The sequence below is a fragment of the Dermacentor albipictus genome, chromosome 5 (genome assembly GCF_038994185.2).
Source record: "Dermacentor albipictus isolate Rhodes 1998 colony chromosome 5, USDA_Dalb.pri_finalv2, whole genome shotgun sequence".
Lineage (NCBI taxonomy): Eukaryota > Metazoa > Arthropoda > Arachnida > Ixodida > Ixodidae > Dermacentor > Dermacentor albipictus.
Window position 1 is genome coordinate 62259679 of NC_091825.1, and position 22307 is coordinate 62281985.

The 22307-nt window shown below is 47.3% G+C and overlaps 1 protein-coding gene across 4 annotated transcripts in view; it reads left to right on the plus strand.

The window, feature by feature from the left end:
- Positions 1–20443, plus strand: part of LOC139060463 (uncharacterized) — a 62153-nt gene extending 41710 nt beyond the window's left edge. For all 4 annotated transcript variants that reach the window (XM_070539597.1, XM_070539599.1, XM_070539598.1 and 1 more), the window contains 3 exons: positions 1943–2067; positions 13242–13588; positions 19954–20443. In XM_070539597.1, coding sequence (XP_070395698.1) covers positions 1943–2067; positions 13242–13588; positions 19954–20256 — 775 coding nt within the window. In that variant the 3' untranslated portion in view covers positions 20257–20443. The remainder of the gene's footprint in view (positions 1–1942; positions 2068–13241; positions 13589–19953) is intronic.
- The last annotated feature ends 1864 nt before the right edge of the window (positions 20444–22307 follow it).

The window sequence follows — 22307 nt, forward strand, 5'->3', positions numbered from 1 at the left end:
GGCTTGGTCGCTCAGTCTCGATATGGATGTAGCACGCGCCGGTTCTCGCGCGTCAACTCTTTGCCGCAGGCGCCTGCCTGAGACTGAGCACCCTGACGATACAGCTCGCCCTGAAGGAGCAAGGAAGAACCGTGTCTAACCATGCTTAACAGAGCTTTCGCTCATCTAGCTATGTTTAAGTCACGTTGAACCCCAGCCACTTTTGACAACGCTTCACAACAGTACTCCCAGGATTTTATTATTTCTTATAAATCGTGAGAAAAAATATCAACCACGTCTTCATCTCAATCACAAAGCCTCTTTCAATCTTGTATACATTGAGGCAAAAACCGAATGCCACGCTCTCCTCACGGAGCCACACTTTGCCATTGTAAAAACCACCTTAGAAAAAGCATTTGATTATTTTAATGAAAAAAGGCTTTTTGAACGAGTTGAATTTATTAAAATGTTACTCGTAGGCTTGCAACTGCTGGTAAAGTTCAGTACGCCAGAAAATATAAGCTGCACGGTTACACAAACACAAGCTCTCTTTGCGGGCCTAAAGCATTGCACGGATTTCAACGATTGTTGGTTCGCCGAAATGTGAAGTCTGGCGTCGGTCACACGCAGGAAACAGGAGACCTACTCTGGGACGACCACTTTGGCAATGCTATCTCCACGGCCATGAGGCATGCGCTGATTGGCTGGTTGAGCAAAACCTAATGAGATTATTGGCTGGTTGAGCAGTACGTCAGGCGAAGGCGACAGTATCGTTGGAAGTGACCTTTTAGTAAAGCAATGAAGGGGGCTAGTGGGTGAACGTTCATGGTTATATTGCGCTCAGTTTTACACAGACAATATCTAGTGAAGGACGGTGCGTGGACGGACGTAGCGCTACGTCCGTCCACGTCCCGTCATTCACTTTATATCTTCTGCGTAAAGCTGAGCGCAATATAACCGTGAAAGTGACCATTCTAGAATACGTCCCCAGTTCGTTCACCTCAATAGATTGTATTTTTTTTAAATTGAAATCGCACCTCATGATCTCGCGTGTTCTTCAAACCGTACCATCGCCTTGGCGAAAGTGCGTCAAGCTGCACGACACGCTTAACTTGCAGTTAGAGAAATTCTTTCGCAACCGAACAGTATTGAGTTAGAGTACAGCCAACAAGTGCTCTTTTTTTTTCTAAGAGTAGAATTCTGTTGAAATCAAAACATTGGGATGACCAGATTCTGAGCTGAATTAAATGGATGCTGCTAAGTCTAGTCAGAAAATTGGTGCGGATACTATTAAGAGGACAATAAATATGAATGTACACTCTAAAAAAAGAAGGCTTGTCGTATTTACTGCCTAATTGTCAAACTATTTACTACCTTAGTATAAATGTGGCTGAAAACATTTTTGACTAAACAAGGCAGTTGCTTTTACTAACGCTACCATTGCCAACTACAGTAACACCGAGGCAGTCAACTGTTTGACAGTAAGTGTCGACTATAATTATCTTATATTCAAGAGCACTGGGGACAAAATGCCAAAAGCCAACCTGCGCATCCAGCCTATTCAGATGTGCTTGCTCCAGATTTGTCGATACCTAACTCGCAGCGAACCATGGTGACAAACCGAATGTGTGGTTATCACGTTTTTTATTAACGTGAGCAGGTTCGATGGTGCCGCGAACGTTTGGTCGGTACATATACACAAAGCTGAATTCGTAACAGCGCCAAATAAATAAGTAGTTACTTTGCATATTTTATTGTTCTATTGCCTAATTCACTTTGTGTACTTGGATGCTTCTGTTCGCTTACTTATATGCGATTTCTACGTCCAATCATGCTTGGTTCGCCCGCAGGAGGTCGCCCGCGGAGGGCATACTGAAATGCACGCAGTCAGTTTTTTACTTTGCGGCGTAGAAATGGGCTGGCTTGAGCCACTACGTTGGCAATAATTGTAGCACATTCGCAGATATGCGGTGGAATCGGCGCGAGACATCACGGCACGAATCAAGGACCAGTTCATAAAAATGGCGCCGGCTAAGATGGTGAACGAGGTGCGCACCCTGATGAACGCCACCAGGTTTCACTTCTACGGTACGTACTTACCGTTTGCGCACGGGTCACACAAGCAAAGAGATATATCAGTTTACATATGAAATTGTTAGGTCATTACTACCTCAAAAATGAAGCGCAAAGGAGGAGTGTGGGTTTTGTTTCTTTGGATTAACCTTGCATTATTAAACTCAATGCTAGACGTACTAGAGAAACCGCAATAACTTTGAACCCTTTGCTGTCATGCCTTACTCCCTACAAGTTCACTTTATGGAGTTCCACAAAGTTTCAAAATGAGTGTGTGAAGAAGGCTTTAGAGCCGCACTGCCAATGTGTGGGTCGGCTGCGCTCGCGCTGCTTGTTGCTGGCATCTTTTCGAACGGTGATTGGGACTGCCTCGCCGTTCCAGGTCGCTGTGCCGTTTGCATAAGGAGCCGCTAATAAACACCTTCTCAATTGGTAGAATTGTTGCGCTTCAAACCCCGTTACTTGAAATCGGTTAGCTGCGATGAAGAACGCTACCACCCACCATAACCGACAGCTCATCCTAAACGGCGCCTACGCCACACTCCGACACCTGCACCGGCGTTGCACGAGAACGGGACGACGAAGACTTTCAGCGGTGCAGACGAAAAATTTGTGGAAGACTGGTGTACGTCATAGGAAGGGGTGAGTGTGCACAAGGGGGCGACCCAGCCAAGTTAACTAACGTCATCGTTTATCTGGCTGGCGTTGCCCAACTCTGGTTTCACAACCACTCAAGTGACGTACCCACGTGGTAAGCCATCAAGACAACCTTGACGGATGTGTTCGTCCGAGCCGCTGTTCGCAAGCTGCGCGCTGAATAGCGTTTGCGCGCCCGAGCACAGCAGACGGCTGAAACATTCACAAGCTACATTTAATGCGTCGTGGACCTTTGTAAACGAGTCAATGCCGCCGTAACCGAAGCTGAGAGAATGCACCACATATTGAAAGGCCTTCCAGAGGCTCCAAGCCAGGAATCCTCGCACCGTTTCCAAAGTCGTCAGCCAATGCCAAAGCTATGATGAGTTAAGGAAGCAACGCGCTTCAATTCGGCGTCATCCGCGAAGCAACGACTCGTTGGCGAGCCTTGACAGCATGTATGACCAATCCTCTTTCTTTCAACAGGTCAAAGACTTCATCCGTTAGGAAGTTGCCCGCCAACTTTCTTTAGTTCCCTTCACTCATGAGCCCACCTCCCCTCTTCCAAACTCGCTCCACACCCTCATTTCCGAAGAGGTAGCCCCAGTTGTACCTTCTGCACACTGCCAGTTGTGGGGATTTGGGGAATTCGACGCGCCATTGCAAGGGCGCATTTCACCCATGTCTGTAATCCAAGCCACGTCGCCCTTGCTCCGAACCGGTTTTAGCGGTGGCGCTCCACTCGCGCGGTGGTTCGTGGTGAGGGCGGAGCTAGTGACGTCACGGGGCGGCCCCTGGTGGCTACTGCCGTGACGGTAGCGGCTCTCTTCCTCCTTCGGACAGCACCCGGTACGTACGATGCTCTCTCTCATCCGCCGACACCTTTGTGACTAGGATTGAGCTCACGCACGGTGCCTTTGCCCGTGCGGGGAGCGCGTACCTCGTGTTGTTTCCTATCCCGACGCTAAGCCGAAGAACGGGTGCCTAGTGCTCGCGCGAGGTCGTACCACGCCGAGCCACACTCATCGGAGGCCCAAGCCGAAGGAGATTGCCCGAGCTCTCGGGAGTTGGCCCATTGGTTATCGCGAGAGCAAGTAGCATAGCCGCCGGGACTTTTCCTAGCGGCGCGTCCCAGCTTGAGCCTGTGCTCTCACAGCGACGTGCTACAGGCGCCCTTAGCTGTATTTTTCGCTCTTGGTGCGGGAACCCTTTGGTTCCCCGCCGTCCCGGGACCGGGCGTTTGTGCAGTGTTGGGTGCCGTAGGAGACAATAAACGGTTTCCTTCATTTTAGGGCAATACTGTGTTTTTGCGTGCGTCGCTCGGTAGCCCCTTGTGGCCTCAGCTCGCGCGCAGCGGCGCTAGAGGCTGACGGCTGACGCGGCCCTGTGGCTCGCTAAGCTCGAACCCGCGGTGGTCGGTACTCCTGTGAGACCGAAGACACCACACAGTCACCTGCAGCCGCGAATCTTACCTCTGCGCTGGCAGTGAGGCTTGTCGCCACCTCTCACCTATGCCCAGCCAGTGCTTCCTGTGGCCGCGTGTCTTACGTATGCGCAGGAAGTACGCAGACCTCCGCTGGCGCCTTTCTCGACCCAGTCCCAACAGGTGCCACTGGAAGCCCATGCTGCATTTTGGACCGCGCCGAGAGCTAATCCTTTGAGGACGCCTGACAATCGTCCCATCTGGTATTTCTGCTGCACTCCCGGACAAGCCGCCCGATATTGCCGCGATAGCCTTCAATCATTCGGCGACGTCTCTCGGCTATTCAGTACATCAGCCAACCCTTCGCCAATTCGCCGCACCTTTCCCCCAGCCGTATGCTCCTGCTGACCTCCCAGAATTCCCGTCACGTAGCTCGCCATCCGCTCGCCGACGCTCGCTCTCCCCAATGCGTCGGCGACCTGCACCATCCGACCAGCAAAACTGAATGTCGCAGATCCAAGAGGCACGAACTGCGCCTCGTTCGAAATGTCTAAGACCTCGCGCCTGTCCTGCCAACGTGGTGGAAATTCTGTAGAAGATGTCCCTGCATTCGCTCTTGTGGATATCGGTGCAGCCTTTCTGTGATAGCCGCCAAACTATGCCGTTCCCTCCACACGGTGACCCTGCCGCTTTCTTGAATGTCGCTTCGTACGGCAAGCGCGCAGGACGCCACTCCGCACGAAGCCTGTACTTTACGTATGCTTTATCACGTCATTGTTTATATAGGCGAGTGTATTCTTCCCGCCTGCTCGCATGACTTCATCCTTGAATGAGACTTCTTATCCCATCATAAAGCCGTAATCGACTGCGCACGCGCCGGAGTTGAATTTTCCCCCCTGTGTGACGCACCATTGCACTAAGTTCGTGATCGCCCTTCTAAACTGGCCGTGCGCGAATATACACTATTTCACCTGGCTCCTTCGCCCTCGTACCCGTCTCCTGCGATTTCCTCACTGATGAAACGGTTCTCTTCACGCCGTCCGACGTCTTCGTGAGCCGTAAAGCTATACCACTACCCTTCGCAACGTTTGACTTCACCGGCAGCTGCAGCAACACATACATCTACAATCCATTCTGTGCGCCCATTACTTTGCTCGTTGGTGAATGCCTTTGCTTCGTGGAACAATTCGACCCTTCGTCTTTGGTTGGCGTCCGCAGAGACTCTTGATATAGACCGCGGCCAACCATACGCCATTCGGCGCGTTTGAGGAGACGTCCAGGGATCCGTTCTGTAGTGTCATCGCCAATACCCTACGCCTGCCGAACGCGTCGACCTTCTTGATCTCCTGCACCACTTTAGAAGTTCGCTCGATGTTTCACAACGTCAGCAGCCCCGCTGAGGCTGTGAAGTTTCACAGCCTCAGTTGGGCCGTAGATCAAAAATGCAGCACTACATTGACACCAGTTCGCATCAGCCAACGTCAATGACCACACCACGTTTCTGCCGAAGAGCGTCGTGTCATTACCACCAAAGTCGGGGATATGCACCGCCATGACGTTATTCAACCTTTGCACACTCCCTGGTCATCTCCTGTCATTGCCGTCCGGCAGAAGGACGGGTCTATTCGCATTTTCATCGACTACCATCGGTTCAATAAAGTAACGGGCAAAGACGTCTATCTTTTGCCTCGCATGGTCGACGCCCCTCGACAGTCTTCAGGGGTAAGAATTCTTCTCGTCCCTCGACTTGCGTTAAGTCTACTGGCAGGTCCCGATGGCTGCGGCCGATTGACAGAAAACCGGCTTCACAACAGCTGACGGCTTATATGAGTTTAACGTGATGCCTTCCGGGTTTTGTAACGCCCCTGCCACGTTTGAACGACTCATTGACAACAAGCTGCGTGGCCTCAAGTCGAGAACTTCGACAATGTCGTGGTTTCCTCGCCTGAATTTCCGACTCACCTGCTCCACCTGAGACGTGTTTTAACCTGTCTAGGGAACACTGGCTTCCAACTCAACCGCGAGAAGTGACGCAAGGCTGCACGGGAGCCCACAAAATTAGGACACGGTGGGTCCAAGCACGGCGTTCTAACCGATCGTGCAAAACTTCTTGCAGTCGCTGAGTTTCCGAAGCGTAAGACCATCAATGAAATTCCAAGTTTTGTGGACTTACGCATATATTTCCGGCGCGAACGTTGTTCGGAATTACGCATCGATTATGGCGCCATTGACTCAACTTCTACGCGGTGACGCCACCCTCTCCTCCTGGTCCCCTGCATGTGACTCCGCCTTTGCTACGCTGCGTCGTCTTCTCACATCACCACCTATTCGCCATTTCAACCTGTCAGCAGCAACTGAGGTACATACAGACACCAGCGGGGCCGGTCTCAGCGCCGTCGTCGCCCGAAGAATAGCCGTCTACACCAAATACCTAGTCGCCTATGCGAGTCGCACGCTGACGAAGCCTGAGGCCAATTACAGCGTGACCAAAAAAGAGTGCTTGGCTTTAGTATGGGTACTTGGCGAGTTCCGATCATACCTGTACGGGAGCCCATTCGAGTTCGTCACAGATTACCACACGCTTTGTTGGTTCGCCAACTTGAAAAGTCCTACTGGCCGCCTAGCCCGTTGGGCGCTATAATATACGCGTCATATACCGCAGCGGGCGCACACACTCAGACGCGGATTGTCTGTTCCGTTGGCATTTACCTCCAGACACAGCCTGCGCAAAGACCTTGCGCACACTCTGTGTCATCTCTGGCCATGGACTCCTTTGCCACAGCGTAGCATCGTGACCCGTGGATCGCTTCTCTTTTCGACGGTCTGTCTGAATCGTCGACCATCCCTGTATCCCTAACCCTCCGACGCCAAGCAGTTGATTTCGCCATTCGTGACCAGCTGCTCCACCGACGCAATTACGCTTCTGAAGGCCGTAGGTGGCTTCTGGTGATTGCCCAAAGCTTAAGGCCACAAATATGTGCCCCTTTTCACAACGGTCCGCAGTTATGGCCACGCCGAACATTTCAAGACGTACGAACGAATTCGCCACCGCTACTACTGGCGCAGCATGTACAATTATGTACAGAAGTTTGTTCGGCGCTGTCTTGACTGTCAACGCCGACAATCGCCGCCTTTACGCCTGTCTTGAGCCTTGCAGGCGCTCCGTTGCCTTGCCAATCCCTTTGATCGCGTCGGCATTGACCTATGGGGCCCGCTTCCAGGGACACCAGACGGCAATCGGTGGACCGTAGTTGATGTTGATCATATGACACGCCGCACCGAAACTGCTGCTTTACCAAGTGCTACAGCGCGGGATGCAGTCTCTTTCGTCCTACATCGCTTCATCCTTGGGCACGGTGCACCTTGAGAAATCCTCAGCGATTGAAGTCACACCTTCCTCTACGAAGTCGTCGAAGGTTTGCTTTCGGATCGCCACATTATTCATCGGATAAGCACGGCATACCACCCGCAGACTAACGGGCTCACAGAGCGATTTAACCGCACACTGGGTGACATGCTCTCGATGTACGTGGCATCTAATCATCGCAACTGGGACCGCATCCTTCCATTCATAGCGTTCGCATACAACAGTGCGATCCAGGTGACTACGGAATTTTCAACTTTCTTCGTCCGATATTGCCGCGAGCCTACGCATACCATCTACACGCTCTTTCCATACCGTCCTGACGTCTCCGAGTGTCTATGTCCTACATCGCCCTACAAGCCGAAGAATGCCGCCAGCTATCGCGCACCTTTAAGGCAGAGCAACGGAAGCAAAGAAAACCACTCCGACTCGCGTGCAAACACCACCTACGCTCCAATATCGCTTGTGTGGCTGTCTATCGCTTTTCAAACGCCGCGGCTTTTCTCGAAACTCGTTCTAAATTCGAAGGGCCTTAGCGAGTCTTTTAGTTAACATCCCCAGTGAATTTTCTCATTGAGCAAGAGCCACCACCTGACACCTTGCGCCGGCATGGACGCGACATTGTCTACGTCTCGCGTCTGAAGCCCCACCATGACCCTCGGCCTCCCGATTCTTAAGTCGCCGGAATGGCTCTTTTTATCCTGGGGGAGATTCGGAAGAAGATAACGCGGCTCTTTCTACAGCCACATCGCCAACGGGCGGCTCGGCTCTGCTCGCATTACTGGTTTCTGGCGCCTTTTTGGCCGGTGCTTCGGGCCGCCTCGCCATTCTCGGTTGCTGTGCCCTTTGCATGAGGAGACGCTAATAAACCTCTTTTCAAGTGATACAAAAGTAGCCGCGTAAGGTTGCTTCCGCCTTGTGCGTGAATTCACCTCAAAGCCTATTGCACTGCGATATGAATCGAACTGTCGGCTAGGTAGGTGTACTATCGACTGAGAGGTATTGTATTTCCTGCAATGGAGGGCGGGAAATTATGTAATAGCAGAGCGAGGAGAGCAAACACCGTTTTATGTAAGTTCACTGTACTCATGCATATATACTAAATAAGTGCCTGGTGTTTGGCTCAGAATATACTCCAATTATTCCCCGATGTTCTGTTTCGAACCTCATTATTATGACACACAAAAAGTTTGGCTTCGCCGTTGGCTACGAGCAACCAGCGCCAGAGTGATCGAGAGGCAGCCAGCTTGCATTCCTTCCGGAACCGAGTAGTATCCGTCCTTAAAGAAAAATAAATCTTGTTCGACATAAAATCGCACGCTTAATGCGTACCTGTAACATTAACATGAGGAGTATTTCTGCTCTTGATTTTTCTTGGCGTCGTGTAAAAGGCGTAGTGGACACAGCTCGAAAACTTTTCATCATTAGCGAATGGCTAATGGCGACGAAAGGCGAAGAATTGGAATGAATTTATCTGTGTTTTCTTTGGCCTAAGTATGCATAATTAGTGCGTCAACTTTTTGGAATGTTGAGTTTTCACCATTTTTCTTTTTTTTCTGACGTTGCGGGACGAACATGTCAAGTGAGCGAATTTTGGCCCATGGCGGAAACTGAAGAGAGACAGGTTCAAATACCTTTGTGTTACAGCACTCAAGATTGCGCTTTGGTAGTTATAACCATGGTGCCAAACCAAAAAACAAATAGCGGTTTGGGTCTCGTTCGAGTTCAACGCACTCCGACTTGGTTCCGGTTCAGTTAAGGTTCAGAGAAATCAAAATTTTATTGCGGTACGTGAACCGGTTCCCAACAGTAAGCTGCTTGACAAACCGTTCCAGTGCAGTCTATCTTACCCTGTCCCATGGCGATACGCCCCATTGTACCATCGACTTATCCGCATAGCGCATGCAGAAGCTTCACCAAGATGAAGTTGAAATTTACAAATCAATTACACAGATACGGGCGAATTGTTCATATGTAGGTTCTACGTCTAAGTAAGGTCTCCATAGCTTGCGCATTTGTCGCTTTGACAACAGCACGGTCAGTCAATTTTAGTTTTGCTTCAACTTTTTACTGCAGGAATGGCTGTGAGCGAACTGTGGCAAGTGACTCGTAGTGCGAAATACAGTACAAATCAAATTCTGTTACATTAATTACAATTTCAAAATTCAAGTCTGTACCAAACAATGAAGCCAGCATTTGTCATTGAGCTCAGTTTGTTGCCTCTTCAAAAGCGGAGGGGATATTGATGCTTGTGAGCGATGAACAAGGACGGTTTGTGTTGAACCATACGTCGATCTTTCTTGTGCATCTGCGTATGGCTCGTATTGTTGCGCTGGGTAAGAGCGGATAAAGAAGTTGCGCTACACAAATAAATTCTGCAACTCTACGAGCGTTGGACTTTTCTTGATTGAGCAAGAAACGAGCGTTGCACAAGGAGACGTTACAAAAACAGATTTCGCGTGGCGTTTTACAGCCGCAGTTGTTCGCAGTGAAGGTGACGGCATTCGTTAGAGATTGCAGTGTTACGGTTAAACAATAGGTCATGCACCTGCATTATCTGATAAACCTCGTCGAGAACGTAATCGTTTCCTGCAGGTCTGATCTAGTTTCACTATATAACTTTAGTTACACGGTGACCTACCAGTGTAAAGAATTAGGAGCGTGACCAGAAATACTCACTGAATGGAGCGACTGCAACAACGTTTCTGCCGCGGAGCACAACTGGCATGACCGACTTCAGACGTGCAAGCTTCACTGACGAGTTCGCCGTACTTAACACGCCGCAACCATCGCCTATCCCAATTCAGGCAGAAAACGGTACTCGTGAGGCGTAACACTCTGCTAGCAGGGTAAGCATATTGTAGAAGTAGTTATTCGAACAATCGTGCTAACTATAGAGCCTCCGCTGTCACTTTATAGGTTTCAACAGTTTCGTGCCGAGGCAGTAACCGTTTGCTTTTTCGGCTCGGGTGTGGTTTTGGTTCAGGTACGTTCCCAAAAATATCGGTTCGGGTTCAGGTCCGCCCAAAATGCGGTCCTGGTGCGGTTTTCGGTTCATATCTGTTCGACACCTTGGCTAAAAGAATCTCCAGACTGCTTTTTTAAAAATAAAACAGTGTTCCTCGTGTAAGAACACTCTGTTTCTTTTCAATATGATATATATAGAGAGGATAAAAAACTCCGAATTTTGTATTGAAGCTTTAACTCAGGAATCGTTCTGAAGCGGGTGCTCAGTGGTACTGAGCACAGGGTGGAGATTTGAGTTTCCGACCACTGTGGCCGAATTCTGATGACGTAAGGTGTAACAGCGTTCGCGTAACTGGAATTTGTGCCATCAAATGGCACCAGGCGGTAATCATTAAGCCGGAGCCCTCCACTACGGCGTTTCTCATAGTGTTATTGCGTCATAAGGACACTGTAAGGTCGTTCTGATTGTTCGTGTTCTTAAGTGTCATGAATCGGCCGTGTGCTTTGTATATAGAGAGGGGGTTCACTTCCCCCCCATGTCAGCGGGGCGACAGTTGCTGCGTTATGTGGGGTCACAGGCACCGCGCGGTTTTGGGTGACGCGTCGCGGCAGGCGCTAGGACGGCGAGTGCCGATTCCGGGAAGTCGGTATTGTGCGCACGGTGTTGGCAGTCCGCCGACGGTCACACAGACCAGCCTTGAAAGGGACCGCTGTACAAGGTATTGTGGGTCTGGCGCCCGAGTGCCTGACTAATTGGAGGCGCCGCCGAGGCTAAGAAGGACTTAGCAAGTCTGACCCCGTGCCGCATGCAGTGAGCATGGACCTAATCTTCTACGCGTCCGGAACGCAATCGCCACCCTTGTTGTTGGGTGCGACTGCCTGTGTGGTGTCGAAGGCCAGCTTACAGTGCACGCTGTAGGAATGCGGTGCACACGTAAATAGTGCATTCGGACGACGTCGTCTTGGAAACATGAACTCGGAGAACTTTGTCTTGGAGACAATAAGTTTGAAGGACAAGGAGGGCCATCCGTCTCCCACACGGCCAAACTTTGAGTACAGCGGCACTACGTAGGTGTCGATGCCCCTGCTTCCGAGACATTTGCGGCCTAGAGGCCGTTGGGATTTGAGGCGGTCTAGCGATAACTTGTTCGGGCCTGGCGTGTTTTGCTGAGCCCGTCACTAACTACGGAGAAATGAGAGGGCAACGGAGTTTTAGGGAAGAAGGAAAAGAGCTTTGTTTTCCAATATGTTTATTTTTAAAAAAGCCCATCCCTGTGGGTTGTGGCTTGACAAACGGTTGACTCTGATTGGCAACTGAACCTGTGGGACGGGCCAATGGCACTACCGCCTTTTTTTCTTTGTATATTTGGCCTATAAAAATCGGGACGACATGCTGTCCCTCAGACTTGGCTGAAATCAGGATTGCTGATAGATCAGTGAGCCTCCGTACTATGTACGTTAAAACGAGTCTGGGCTCTTACAGTCATTGAGACAGTCGAAGAGTGAGACTTTGTTTCTCAATTGTTCAAATTTGTAATGTATTTGTTTTACCTGCCTTGTATATAGAAAAGTTTACGTATACACGTTTCTTGTACGTCTGACCTCATCGTTTCCTGCCTGCGTTTGAACAACAAATGCCGATCATCGTCCGAGAAGCTTCAAGTTCCAACGGTGAAGCGAGGACGGAGAACGAACGAAACTCTACTGACACTAAACCCATGAACCAAATTGTTATTCACAACACAAGGATATTGGGGGGCGTGATCGACAAAACGCCATCATGAAGGCTTGCCTACGGACCCATTGATCCTACAAACTTGCAAAACCATTCTGTCTTTATTGCATACAAGACGTACCCATGCAAAGAAAGCACAGCAGACAGATATACTCTACAAATAGCACAAAAGAAAGAATAAATACTGCGGAGCCTACTGATAATCATACATTAGAACGAAAATATGCATTAGAAAGCTAATACATAATTTGCGAAAAGACAGCTTATAAAATCAAAGAAAGCTCTCTGAAACCACTATACGCGTTATTCAACTAATTCAGGAAGTACTATCGCGTAATCTGGTAAGCGTACTGTGTTATCGCATGTATTAGCATCCACTAATGAACAGTGAGTGGATTAGTAGCTGGTTTGTTTGAAGCTGGAAAAATGCATTGTAAAAAAGTTTTGGTTTGAATTTTATCTTAGAAGCAAAATAGTGTTGCACAATTCTAGCGTCGGCACATCATAAAGTGGCCTCAGAGGATCCCGAGGGAGGGTTTAATAACGTTGTTTCTAACTGCACGTTTTTCACACACACACAAGCAATATCGACAAGCAAACATTGTCGTGGTTTATGCCAGTGATTAGTAATGAAAGAAAACAGAGTATCGTAAAGATATGCTACATTTACTGTGGCATAAATCGAAATTTTGACACAATGCCAAAGAACTCTGAGAGATTACCAACCACCAAGTCTACATGTGCATTCAAGGAAAAGCATTATTCGAATATTGCTCGCAGAGGTGTTACTGTGAAAGCTGCCTGAATCGATGACAAAGCAATCATTAGGTGACAATCAGGGGTATCTTTAAGTCTGCTGCGGGATGCCAAAAAGCCGAAGAAATAAGTATCCATTAGTTCCGTAGTGTTGAAAAGACCGCAGGAAGAGAAACGGCGAAACGCGTCTCTGTAAACAGCATACTTTGAATGGAAAGGCCAAGTCTGACCAAGCTGTAGTCGGCAACAATATGCCGTTCTGTTTGACGCTTTCACGTTCCTCTTATCGGTGCATCGTCACGTTGCAGCGGACCCCGGCAGCGAGGCTTACTCGCAGGCGGCCAAGATCGACACGCCGTACACGCCGGATAACTTTCTGCGCAACCTGGTGCTCTACGCACGTAGCCCGATCGTCGACCGCGCAGTGTGGACGCCGTTCCAGGTCGGCGACGCGTTGGAGGGCACGGTGCGCGTGGTGCACAACAAGCAGCTGCACGTGGTCATGGCGTCCATGTACCTGATGGAGGACTTCTTCTACGGGGACGCCTTGGAGTCGAGCCTGAACGTGGCTACGCTCGGCGCGCACGTGGCCGATGCGCTCCTGAAAGCGGTGCACAGCGCCGACGTGCGCGGAGTCCATCAGTGGAAGGAAAAGGTGACGAGACGATGTGCCTTTGTGCGATAGCCTCGTCTTGTTAATCCAGTAAAACCTCGGCTACGTAGTACCAAAGCCTGTGAGACAATGCAAAGCATAACTCGGGGGCTAGATTAAATTTTGAGCACGCCACCAACAAATGAATAAACAAAGAAGCAAGCAAACAAACAGTAGCTTTGTCACTTGAACCATTTCTGGTGAACTTTAGTTTGGAGTGGCACGTTTAACGTAAAATTTACTGACTTGCTGGGAAAAAAAATTTAATCATGGTGTTTTACGTGCCAAAACCACTGCTTGATCATGAAGCACGCCGTAGTGTAGGATTCCGGAAATTTCGACCACCTGGGGTTCAATGATGACCGGCGCTGTTTTTAACGTGCACCTAAATCTAAGTACACGGGTGTTTTCGCATTTTGCCCCCATTGAAATGCGGCCGCCCTGGCCGGCATTCGATCCCGCGACCTCGTGCTCAGCAGTCCAACACCATAGCCACTGAGCAACCAGGGTGGGTGCTCTGCGAGGTGTTGATGCTGTATGTAATATCTAAGCCCATTTTTCCTACATGCAATAACAATTAATTAACTTGAATTCACCACACAATAAAAGATGGAACGATCGCAAAGTTGTCATGTGCGCTTATATACCCAGGTATCATTGCTGATGACCGGCGCTGTTTTTTAGACAAATACGCAGTAAGAGCGGGAACGACGCCTAAATATCCAGAGTGCCAGAAATTTTTGCTTTCAAGTGTTTTATTACTTCATTTTTTTTTGGTGTTCCTTCGTGCCTTAGGTGTGCCGTGTCTGCTCAGTCGGTTTTTCGCCGATTTAGGTGGACCGATCATTCAGAGGCTGCAAAGCTAAACCGGGGGCAAATGATGAAATGATGCGTTGACAACTAGGCCAATGCCGGAGACAATGCATAGCGCAGTATACTGGGCCTGTCTCAGAGACGATATAAGAATGGTAAGCAGGGTCGTTTGCGGAGAGGGTGTAATCAATAGTGCGCTGTTCCTGGAGGCTATCATCGAAATCAATGGCTTTGTGGACCGATTTTTACGTCAGTGCACCGTTGCGTGCTCGCTCAGTGGCTTTAATGGGCTTTGAAGTGTAAGCCATGTCGTACAGGCAGTGCAAGTCTCATAATTGTGATGGCATTGCACACGCTACAAGGTGTGGCATGCGAAATCGCTTTCACTGCCGATTCTTTCGGGTAGCGCGGATGTGGCTCACCGTCTTGTAGTAACGTGGGGTCTCCCACACGGCTGCGTCAAGGAGAGGGAGCGCGCGAAGGACATTTGCTTGAAAAACGATATTTACTATCGTTAGTGTACTCCCCGCCGTACATACTCAATAGTATGCCGCGGAGGTGTGCCTGCGTGGCTGCTCTAACTAATTTATCAGGGCTTCTTTAAGGGCGTTGAAGCGTTAAATGCGCACCACTGTGCTTCTTGTAAGTCTCCGTACACGCATTTTGACTAGGAAATGCCTCCTGAACCACTCGCGAAACGTCGCCTTACTCTGCAAGTCACAGTTGCATTCATGTCCCATAATACGAGGCCTTTTGAAGTCGTGTTTTTATTTAAACAGGCGATGCCAAAAAAATTATGTAACTTGTAAAAGAGATGCAATTGCAATTAACCCATCTAAATTTAGGTAGATCTTGATTTCAATAATTCCAAGAACGTTTCGTTCAACGTAGATTCTATTAAGAACATTGGATCTGCCGTACATATATATATATAATATATATATATATATATATATATATATATATATATATATATATATATATATATATATATATATATATATATATATATATATATATATATATATATACACATATATATATATATATATATACATATATATATATATATATATATATATATATATATATATATATATATATATATATATGTATTTGAATTTCATTTAAAAGCATACCGGCTTTATCAGCAGCGAATATACAGGTTGACCCAGCTAACGTAGCCAAGTTCTTAAAAATAAAATATACGGAATACGACGACGCACCCAGCGTTGTTCTTTCAGCAGTGAGGCAGCGTATGAGGGGGGACGTTTTTCATTGTTGAACAATCGTTATTCAGGTGAGAAGGAATACCGAACTTTTTAACTACCGAATCAAGGGCGCGAGTTGGGACAGAAAAGTACGAATTGTGCTTTAAAACACCCGATTCAGTTGTTTTCAGTGTGATGTGTCTAGCGTAAATATCTTTTCCGCGTTATTGAGGGAACGCACGGAGTGTGAAAAAAGCCCCACAATTCGGCATCCGCGAAACCAGCGGTCGGTCCCCGGCGTTGCTCGAAACAGTGAACTCTGCCCAGCGCCATTGTCCTCCCCCGCAGTGGCGCTGCGCACAGGATTGGCTCCGCGCTTCAGGCGGAAAGGGTGACCAACGCCAAGGCCGATGGCTCGCCACTTGCGCGTGGCCGCCGAGCCAGGCATAGAGGAGAGTGAATTCTTCCCAGTAACGCCTTGGACCGCTGGTGTCCGTGCGAGCGCGCGCGTAATGGCGCGGCTATGTTTTGTTATATTTCGCGAGTCTTGTTTATAACGCGAGAAAAGTTATTACGCGAGACATCATCATCAGCAGCAGCAGCAGCCTAGTTACGCCCACTGCAGGGCAAAGGCCTCTCCCATACTTCTCCAACTACCCCGGTCATGTGCTAATTGCCACCATCTTGTCCCTGCGAACGTCTTAATGTCATCCGCCCACCTAACTTTCTGCCGCCCCCTGCTACGCTTGCCTTCCCTTGGAATCCAGTCCGTTACCCTTAATGACCGTCGGATATCTTCCCTCCTCATTACATGTCCGGCCCATGCCCATTTCTTTTTCTTGATTTCAACTAAGATGTCATTTACCCGCATTTGTTGCCTCACCCAATCTGCTCTTTTCTTATCCCTTAACGTTACACCGATCATTCTTCTTTCCATAGCTCGTTGCGTCGTCCTCAATTTCAGCAGAACCCTTTTCGTAAGCCTCCAGGTTTCGGCCCCATATGTGAATACTGGTAACACACAGCTGTTATACACTTTCCTTTTGAGGGATAGTGGCAACCTGCTGTTCATGATTTGAGAACGCCTGCCAAATGCACCCCAGCCCATTCTTATTCTTCTGGTTATTTCAGTCTCATGATCCGGATCCGTGGTCACTACCTGCCCTAAGTAGATGTAGTCCCTTACCACTTCCAGTGCCTCGCTACCTATCGTAAACTGCTGTTCTCTTCCGAGACTGTTAAACATTACTTTAGTTTTCTGCAGATTAATTTTCAGACCCACCCTTCTGCTTTGCCTCTCCAGGTCAGTGAGCATGCATTGCAATTGGTTTCCGGAGTTACTAAGCAAGGCAATATCATCAGCGAATCGCATGTTGCTAAGGTATTCTCCATCAACTTTTATCCCCCATTCTTCCCACTCCAGGTCTCTGAATGCCTCCTGTAAACATGCGTTGAATAGCATTGGAGAGATCGTATCTCCCTGTCTGACGCTTTTCTTTATTGGGATTTTGTTGCTTTCTTTGTGGAGGACTACGGTGGCTGTCGAGCCACTATAGATATCTTCCAGTATTTTTACATATGGCTCATCTACACCCTGATTCCGTAATGCCTCCATGACTGCTGAGGTTTCGACTGAATCAAACGCTTTCTCGTAATCAATGAAAGCTATATATAAGGGTTGGTTATATAGACATAGCACACTGAAAACAAGTGAATCGGGTGCTTTAGAACACAATATTACATTTCTATAAAAGTTAGCACCCTCAATTAAATAATATAAAGGTTTGTTGACTAATCTAATCCAATTATCGATGGATCCCTTATGAAAGAAATCATGTGCGTCACTACTGAAAAAATACCATAGGTTGAGTATTCGCATGTTCAATATTTTAAGAGCACTGCTAACGTTAGGTGGTATACCCAGTATATATGTCCAATGTTTCCTCCTTCAAACCTTTTTCTGTCTTTGGATAAGCTTAGAAAATTTCTTGCAATAACTCCACTACAATATAATTATCCTTAGTATAGGATGTCATATGCAGACACAAGAAGCAAATTAAGTCATTCATTAATTAATCTAATTACAATAAATAATTTCTTATTTACAAACTTCACGGCACACGTCCATATCAGAAACTTGAAGGGAATCGTGAAGGAACCCTATTTCCGTGTTTCTGCATTTAAAAGGAGCCAGGGGCCCTATAACGTAAAACTATTCCAATATGTTTCTATTCCAATTTCCTGACGTCAAATTTGCGTAACCACCGACGCAAGCACCGGGCGGTCACCCATAGGGTTGTCTGAACAGACCAATCAAACGCTCTCCTCGTTCATAGGACGTCCCTTTTGTTTAATTGAAAAACGAATAACATTGCCTACACTGAGTGGCTTGTTGTATCTAATTGGCTGACAAGAAGCGAGGAGAACGCTCAAGTGGAGAGGGATTCGATGGGGCCGAGCCACTGCACTGAAAACCGATAACCGGATGAAGAGGGTGGTGCTGGCGTCTGCGATTGGTCGGCTTTCCCTTACCTAGCTTGTGGTGGCTGGTCGAAAATCGCGGCGCCATGCAACGGAAGCTTAAGAATGACGCTAAAATTGACCCTCAGCAAAGAAGAGTTGGCAGAATGAGGTAGTAAACGTGCCGAAAGTGCTTGAAAACGTTACACGGTCACGCAAGAAGTTTTATTATACGCAAATACACCCATGCTCTTCGGCAGGTACGAGTAGCCAGCGTCTCAGCGATCGGCTGCAGCTATGTTTTATTCCTTTCGGAACGGGGCAGCCTGCGGCTATTCCGAAAAAAATTCAGTTTTGTTCGGCATATTAATGCATCTTTATCGCGTACACGTCACTTTGACGCGGTGAGTTCGTGCGGTTTTGTGACGTCGCGTGACAGGCAGGTGAAGTGGGTGCAGCCCGAAAACTTTTCACCAATAGCCGAGGGCCAATGGCGAAAAGGGGTCGAATCAGAAATAACTGTTTTTCTTTTTTCTGTCAAATCATGCATAATCAGTGTGCACACATCATATCAGATGAGGAGGTATTGCGGTTGTTGTAACGTCGCGTGACAGACAGGTGAAGTGGAGGGTGGTCGAAAAAAGTTTTTGACCAATCGCGGAGGGCTGATAGCAGAATTGGAATAGAAAATTTTGGAATAGTTTTACGTTATAGCGCCCCAGAAGGATTGACCTAACTGTCGTAAGAAAATTCTTTCGATTTTGTTGGTTGGGCACGCCGAACTCTGGAGCACGGCTCGCAGCGTCCTCTGACGTGGAAAGGTGACGTCATATGAAACTTCGCCATACCGCGAGATAAAGTGGTTAGTGTCATCCCTCCTGGTGCTGGAGTGATAGTGGGTTCAATCAGGGGTTGCGCAAAGCGTCATATCTGGATGACATTGCGGGGATCAGATGGTGAAATGGCACCTTCACTATGCGTCACGCTCTTACGTCACAAAGCGCTTGAACAGGGAGTCCAATACTTTTACGCAAGCTATTTTAGTGTACGGGATCGTCTTGAATTGCACAAACTACTGCTTGCAAATATCCGCCATGCCTGCTATCCTCTTTAACTGGACGGAAGTGAATCCAGTCTCAAAACTCGTTTATCCGGTTATTCGGATTTCAAGAAACGAATATTCGGGATAGTCGGTTTAAGTAACCGGTAAGCTCGATATTCCAATATTGGGACTCGAATATTTGGTGTCACTACCAGCTTTTCAAATTTTCCATTCTACTGCCTGTATAAATATTACAAATATACTACAAATGTATTACACATATAAGAATACAAGAGAGAAATATGTTTTATTTTTGGCACAAGCAGAGAATAACAAATATCTGGCTATCAGAATATCTGGATATTTTTAACCGAATAACGAATCACTCCGGTTACCCGGTTTTCAAATTGCAATAACCGGTGAATTAAATAACCGGTATTTCCGCAAAACCGGTTTGATGCGTCTGCACTCGTAGAAATACAGAACAAGAACGTTATGACGATTCCGTTCAACTTGGAAGTAGAAACACATGCCAGGTTGTTTGTAACCAAGAAGACAATTACTGTATTCAGTTTAATTAGTAAATGGATTGCTTTGATTTTTTTAATATTTTATGTCTGACAGTGCACATCATCTTTAGTGACGCAATTCCGACTTAATGACCGCACATATAGTTATATAATTAGAGTAAATTGTTTGTCGTTTTTTAAGGTGTCCGAATTAAAAAAAAAGAACACACAAACAGACCATGTATTACTTAGCGTGGTGTATTTTATTGGCAATAAACATCTAAAATCCCACTTAAATGATTAAATTTCGGAACCTTGCATTGCCAACTACAGGTGGAAGCCTGCCACCGATCCAACGCCAAGCGTTTTGGCTGGGAGGCCGGAGCGGATGGCGAAGACGAATTCGACTACGGCGCTGCGATTCGTCTGGCCATCGCTTACGGGGCCGGCTTGGAGAACGACCGAATTTACGGCAAACGCAGCCGGCTCTTCTTCCACAGATTCGCATTGCCCTACTGCGCCACCAATGCTTCGGCCGCGAGGAGGCTGAGCATTGAATACGCTATGCGCTATATGCCGGAGTTTGCTAAGACGTTCAAGTGCAAGCCGAGTGGCCTCACGCCGTGCCACATGTGAATCGGATGCACGTTATTTATGGGGAAATGAACCAGCGTATCGCAATTTCGCCACAGATGCCTGGTGTGTAGCTTTATCGCCACTATTTCTGAATAGAAAACGTTCGTCCTAATGCAATTATTTCAGTGAACCATGGTTTTTAAGGGGAAAATTGGGATAATAAACTTAACGTTTATTGTTTATTTAATTTTGCTATTTATTTATTTTACGGAGATTGCATGACGCTCACAGCTTTCATCATATTCATTACAATACTTACGCCAGAAAATTGGGGTTAAAGGCCTGACGAGACCTCGTTCCCTTGCATTGTGAACAGCAGCTAACAGCGGGGAAGAACCTGCATCAAGCTCATCGGGAGAACAAAAAAAAGGGGGGGGGGGGAGTAATAGGGAAAAAGAAAACATGACAGTAGTTTTAGAGGACACCGTATATAAATGACACCATCATTCTAAATTTGAATAAATATATAGAAGATGCTCTATTAGAGCCGAAGAAATAATAATGAAGCCGAAGAAATAACATAAGAAATAACTATAACGTGAGAAAGACTGAAGAAGTCGTAAAAAATGGACGCAACCTGGAATCCGAAAGAAACTTGGCATAGGACAGGCCAAAATGTGTGCACTGAAAGATACGCAGGGCAATATCAGTAATCTCAAAGATGTAAAAGATTCTATACTGACCTGTGCAATATCGAAAGGAGTCAGGACGTACCCCTCCATTAGAAACAGGAATGAACAGGATACAGAAATTCCTCCTGTGAATAGTAATGAGGTCAGAAGGGTCTTGCAAGACATGAAACGAGGGAGAGCAGCAGGAGAAGTTGGAATAAACGTCAATTTAATCAAAGATTGAGGAGACATAACGCTTGGAAAACTGGCGGCTCTCTATACGAAGTGTCCATCGACTGCAATGGTCCCGGACAACCGGAAGAATGCAAACATTATGCTAATCCACAAAACGGGAGGCGTTAAAAATTGTAGGTCCCTTAGCTTACTACCAGTATTATATAAAATATTTACCAAAGTAACCTCCGATACAATAAGGGGAACACTGGACTTTAGTCAACTAAGGGAACAAGCAGGCTTCAGGAAGGTATACCCTACAATGGATAACATCCATGTCATCAATCAGGTAATCGAAAAAGCTGCAGCGTGCAGTCAACGTGCTTATATGGCTTTGACAGATTATTAAAAGGCATTGGGTTCAGTACAAATTACAGCAATCAAAAAGGCATTACGTACTTGAGGAGTATAGGAGGAATACATGAATATCCTGGAAAATATCTACAAGGATTCCACAACTGCCTTGGTTCTGCACAAGGAAAGTAGAACGTTATCTATCAAGAAAGACGTCAGAGCTAGGAGGCACAATCTCTCCAATGCAAGATTCACTCCACGCTTGGAACGAGTATTCAAGCTAAAAAACTAGGAAGGCTTAGGAGTGAGCATTAACGGCGAATGTCTCAATAAACTTCGGTTTGCAGATGACTTCCTGTTCAGCAGCACTGGGGACGAATTACAGCAAATGATCGAGAGTGGGGCTGAATAATAATATGCAGACGACAAAGATAATGTTCAAGAGCCTGGCAAGGGAACAATAATTCAGGATCGCCGGTCAGCTTCTTGAGTCTTACTAAGGTCTTAATTTAACTTTATTGAAGTCCCTTGGTGCGCACGATTAGCGCGCAGCGGGCCGCTCCCACGTCGGAACCGAGACACCATTTAAATAGGTTAATTACTCTTAGGGGACCTTGATCATGCGAAGGAAATTTACAGAAGTATATGAATGGGTTGGAGCGCATACGGCAGGCATTGACAGATCCTAACTAAGAGCTTAGCACTGTCACTGAAGAGAAAGATATACAATCACTGCATTCTCTATGTGCTGACATATGGGGCAGCAACTTCGAGGTTGAAAAAGAAGCTCGAGAACAAGTCAAGGACTACGCAAAGAGCGATGGAACGAAAAATATTAGGCCAACATTAAGCCACAGGAAGAGAGTGATGTGGATCAGAGAGCAAACGGGGATAGCCGACATTCTATTTGAC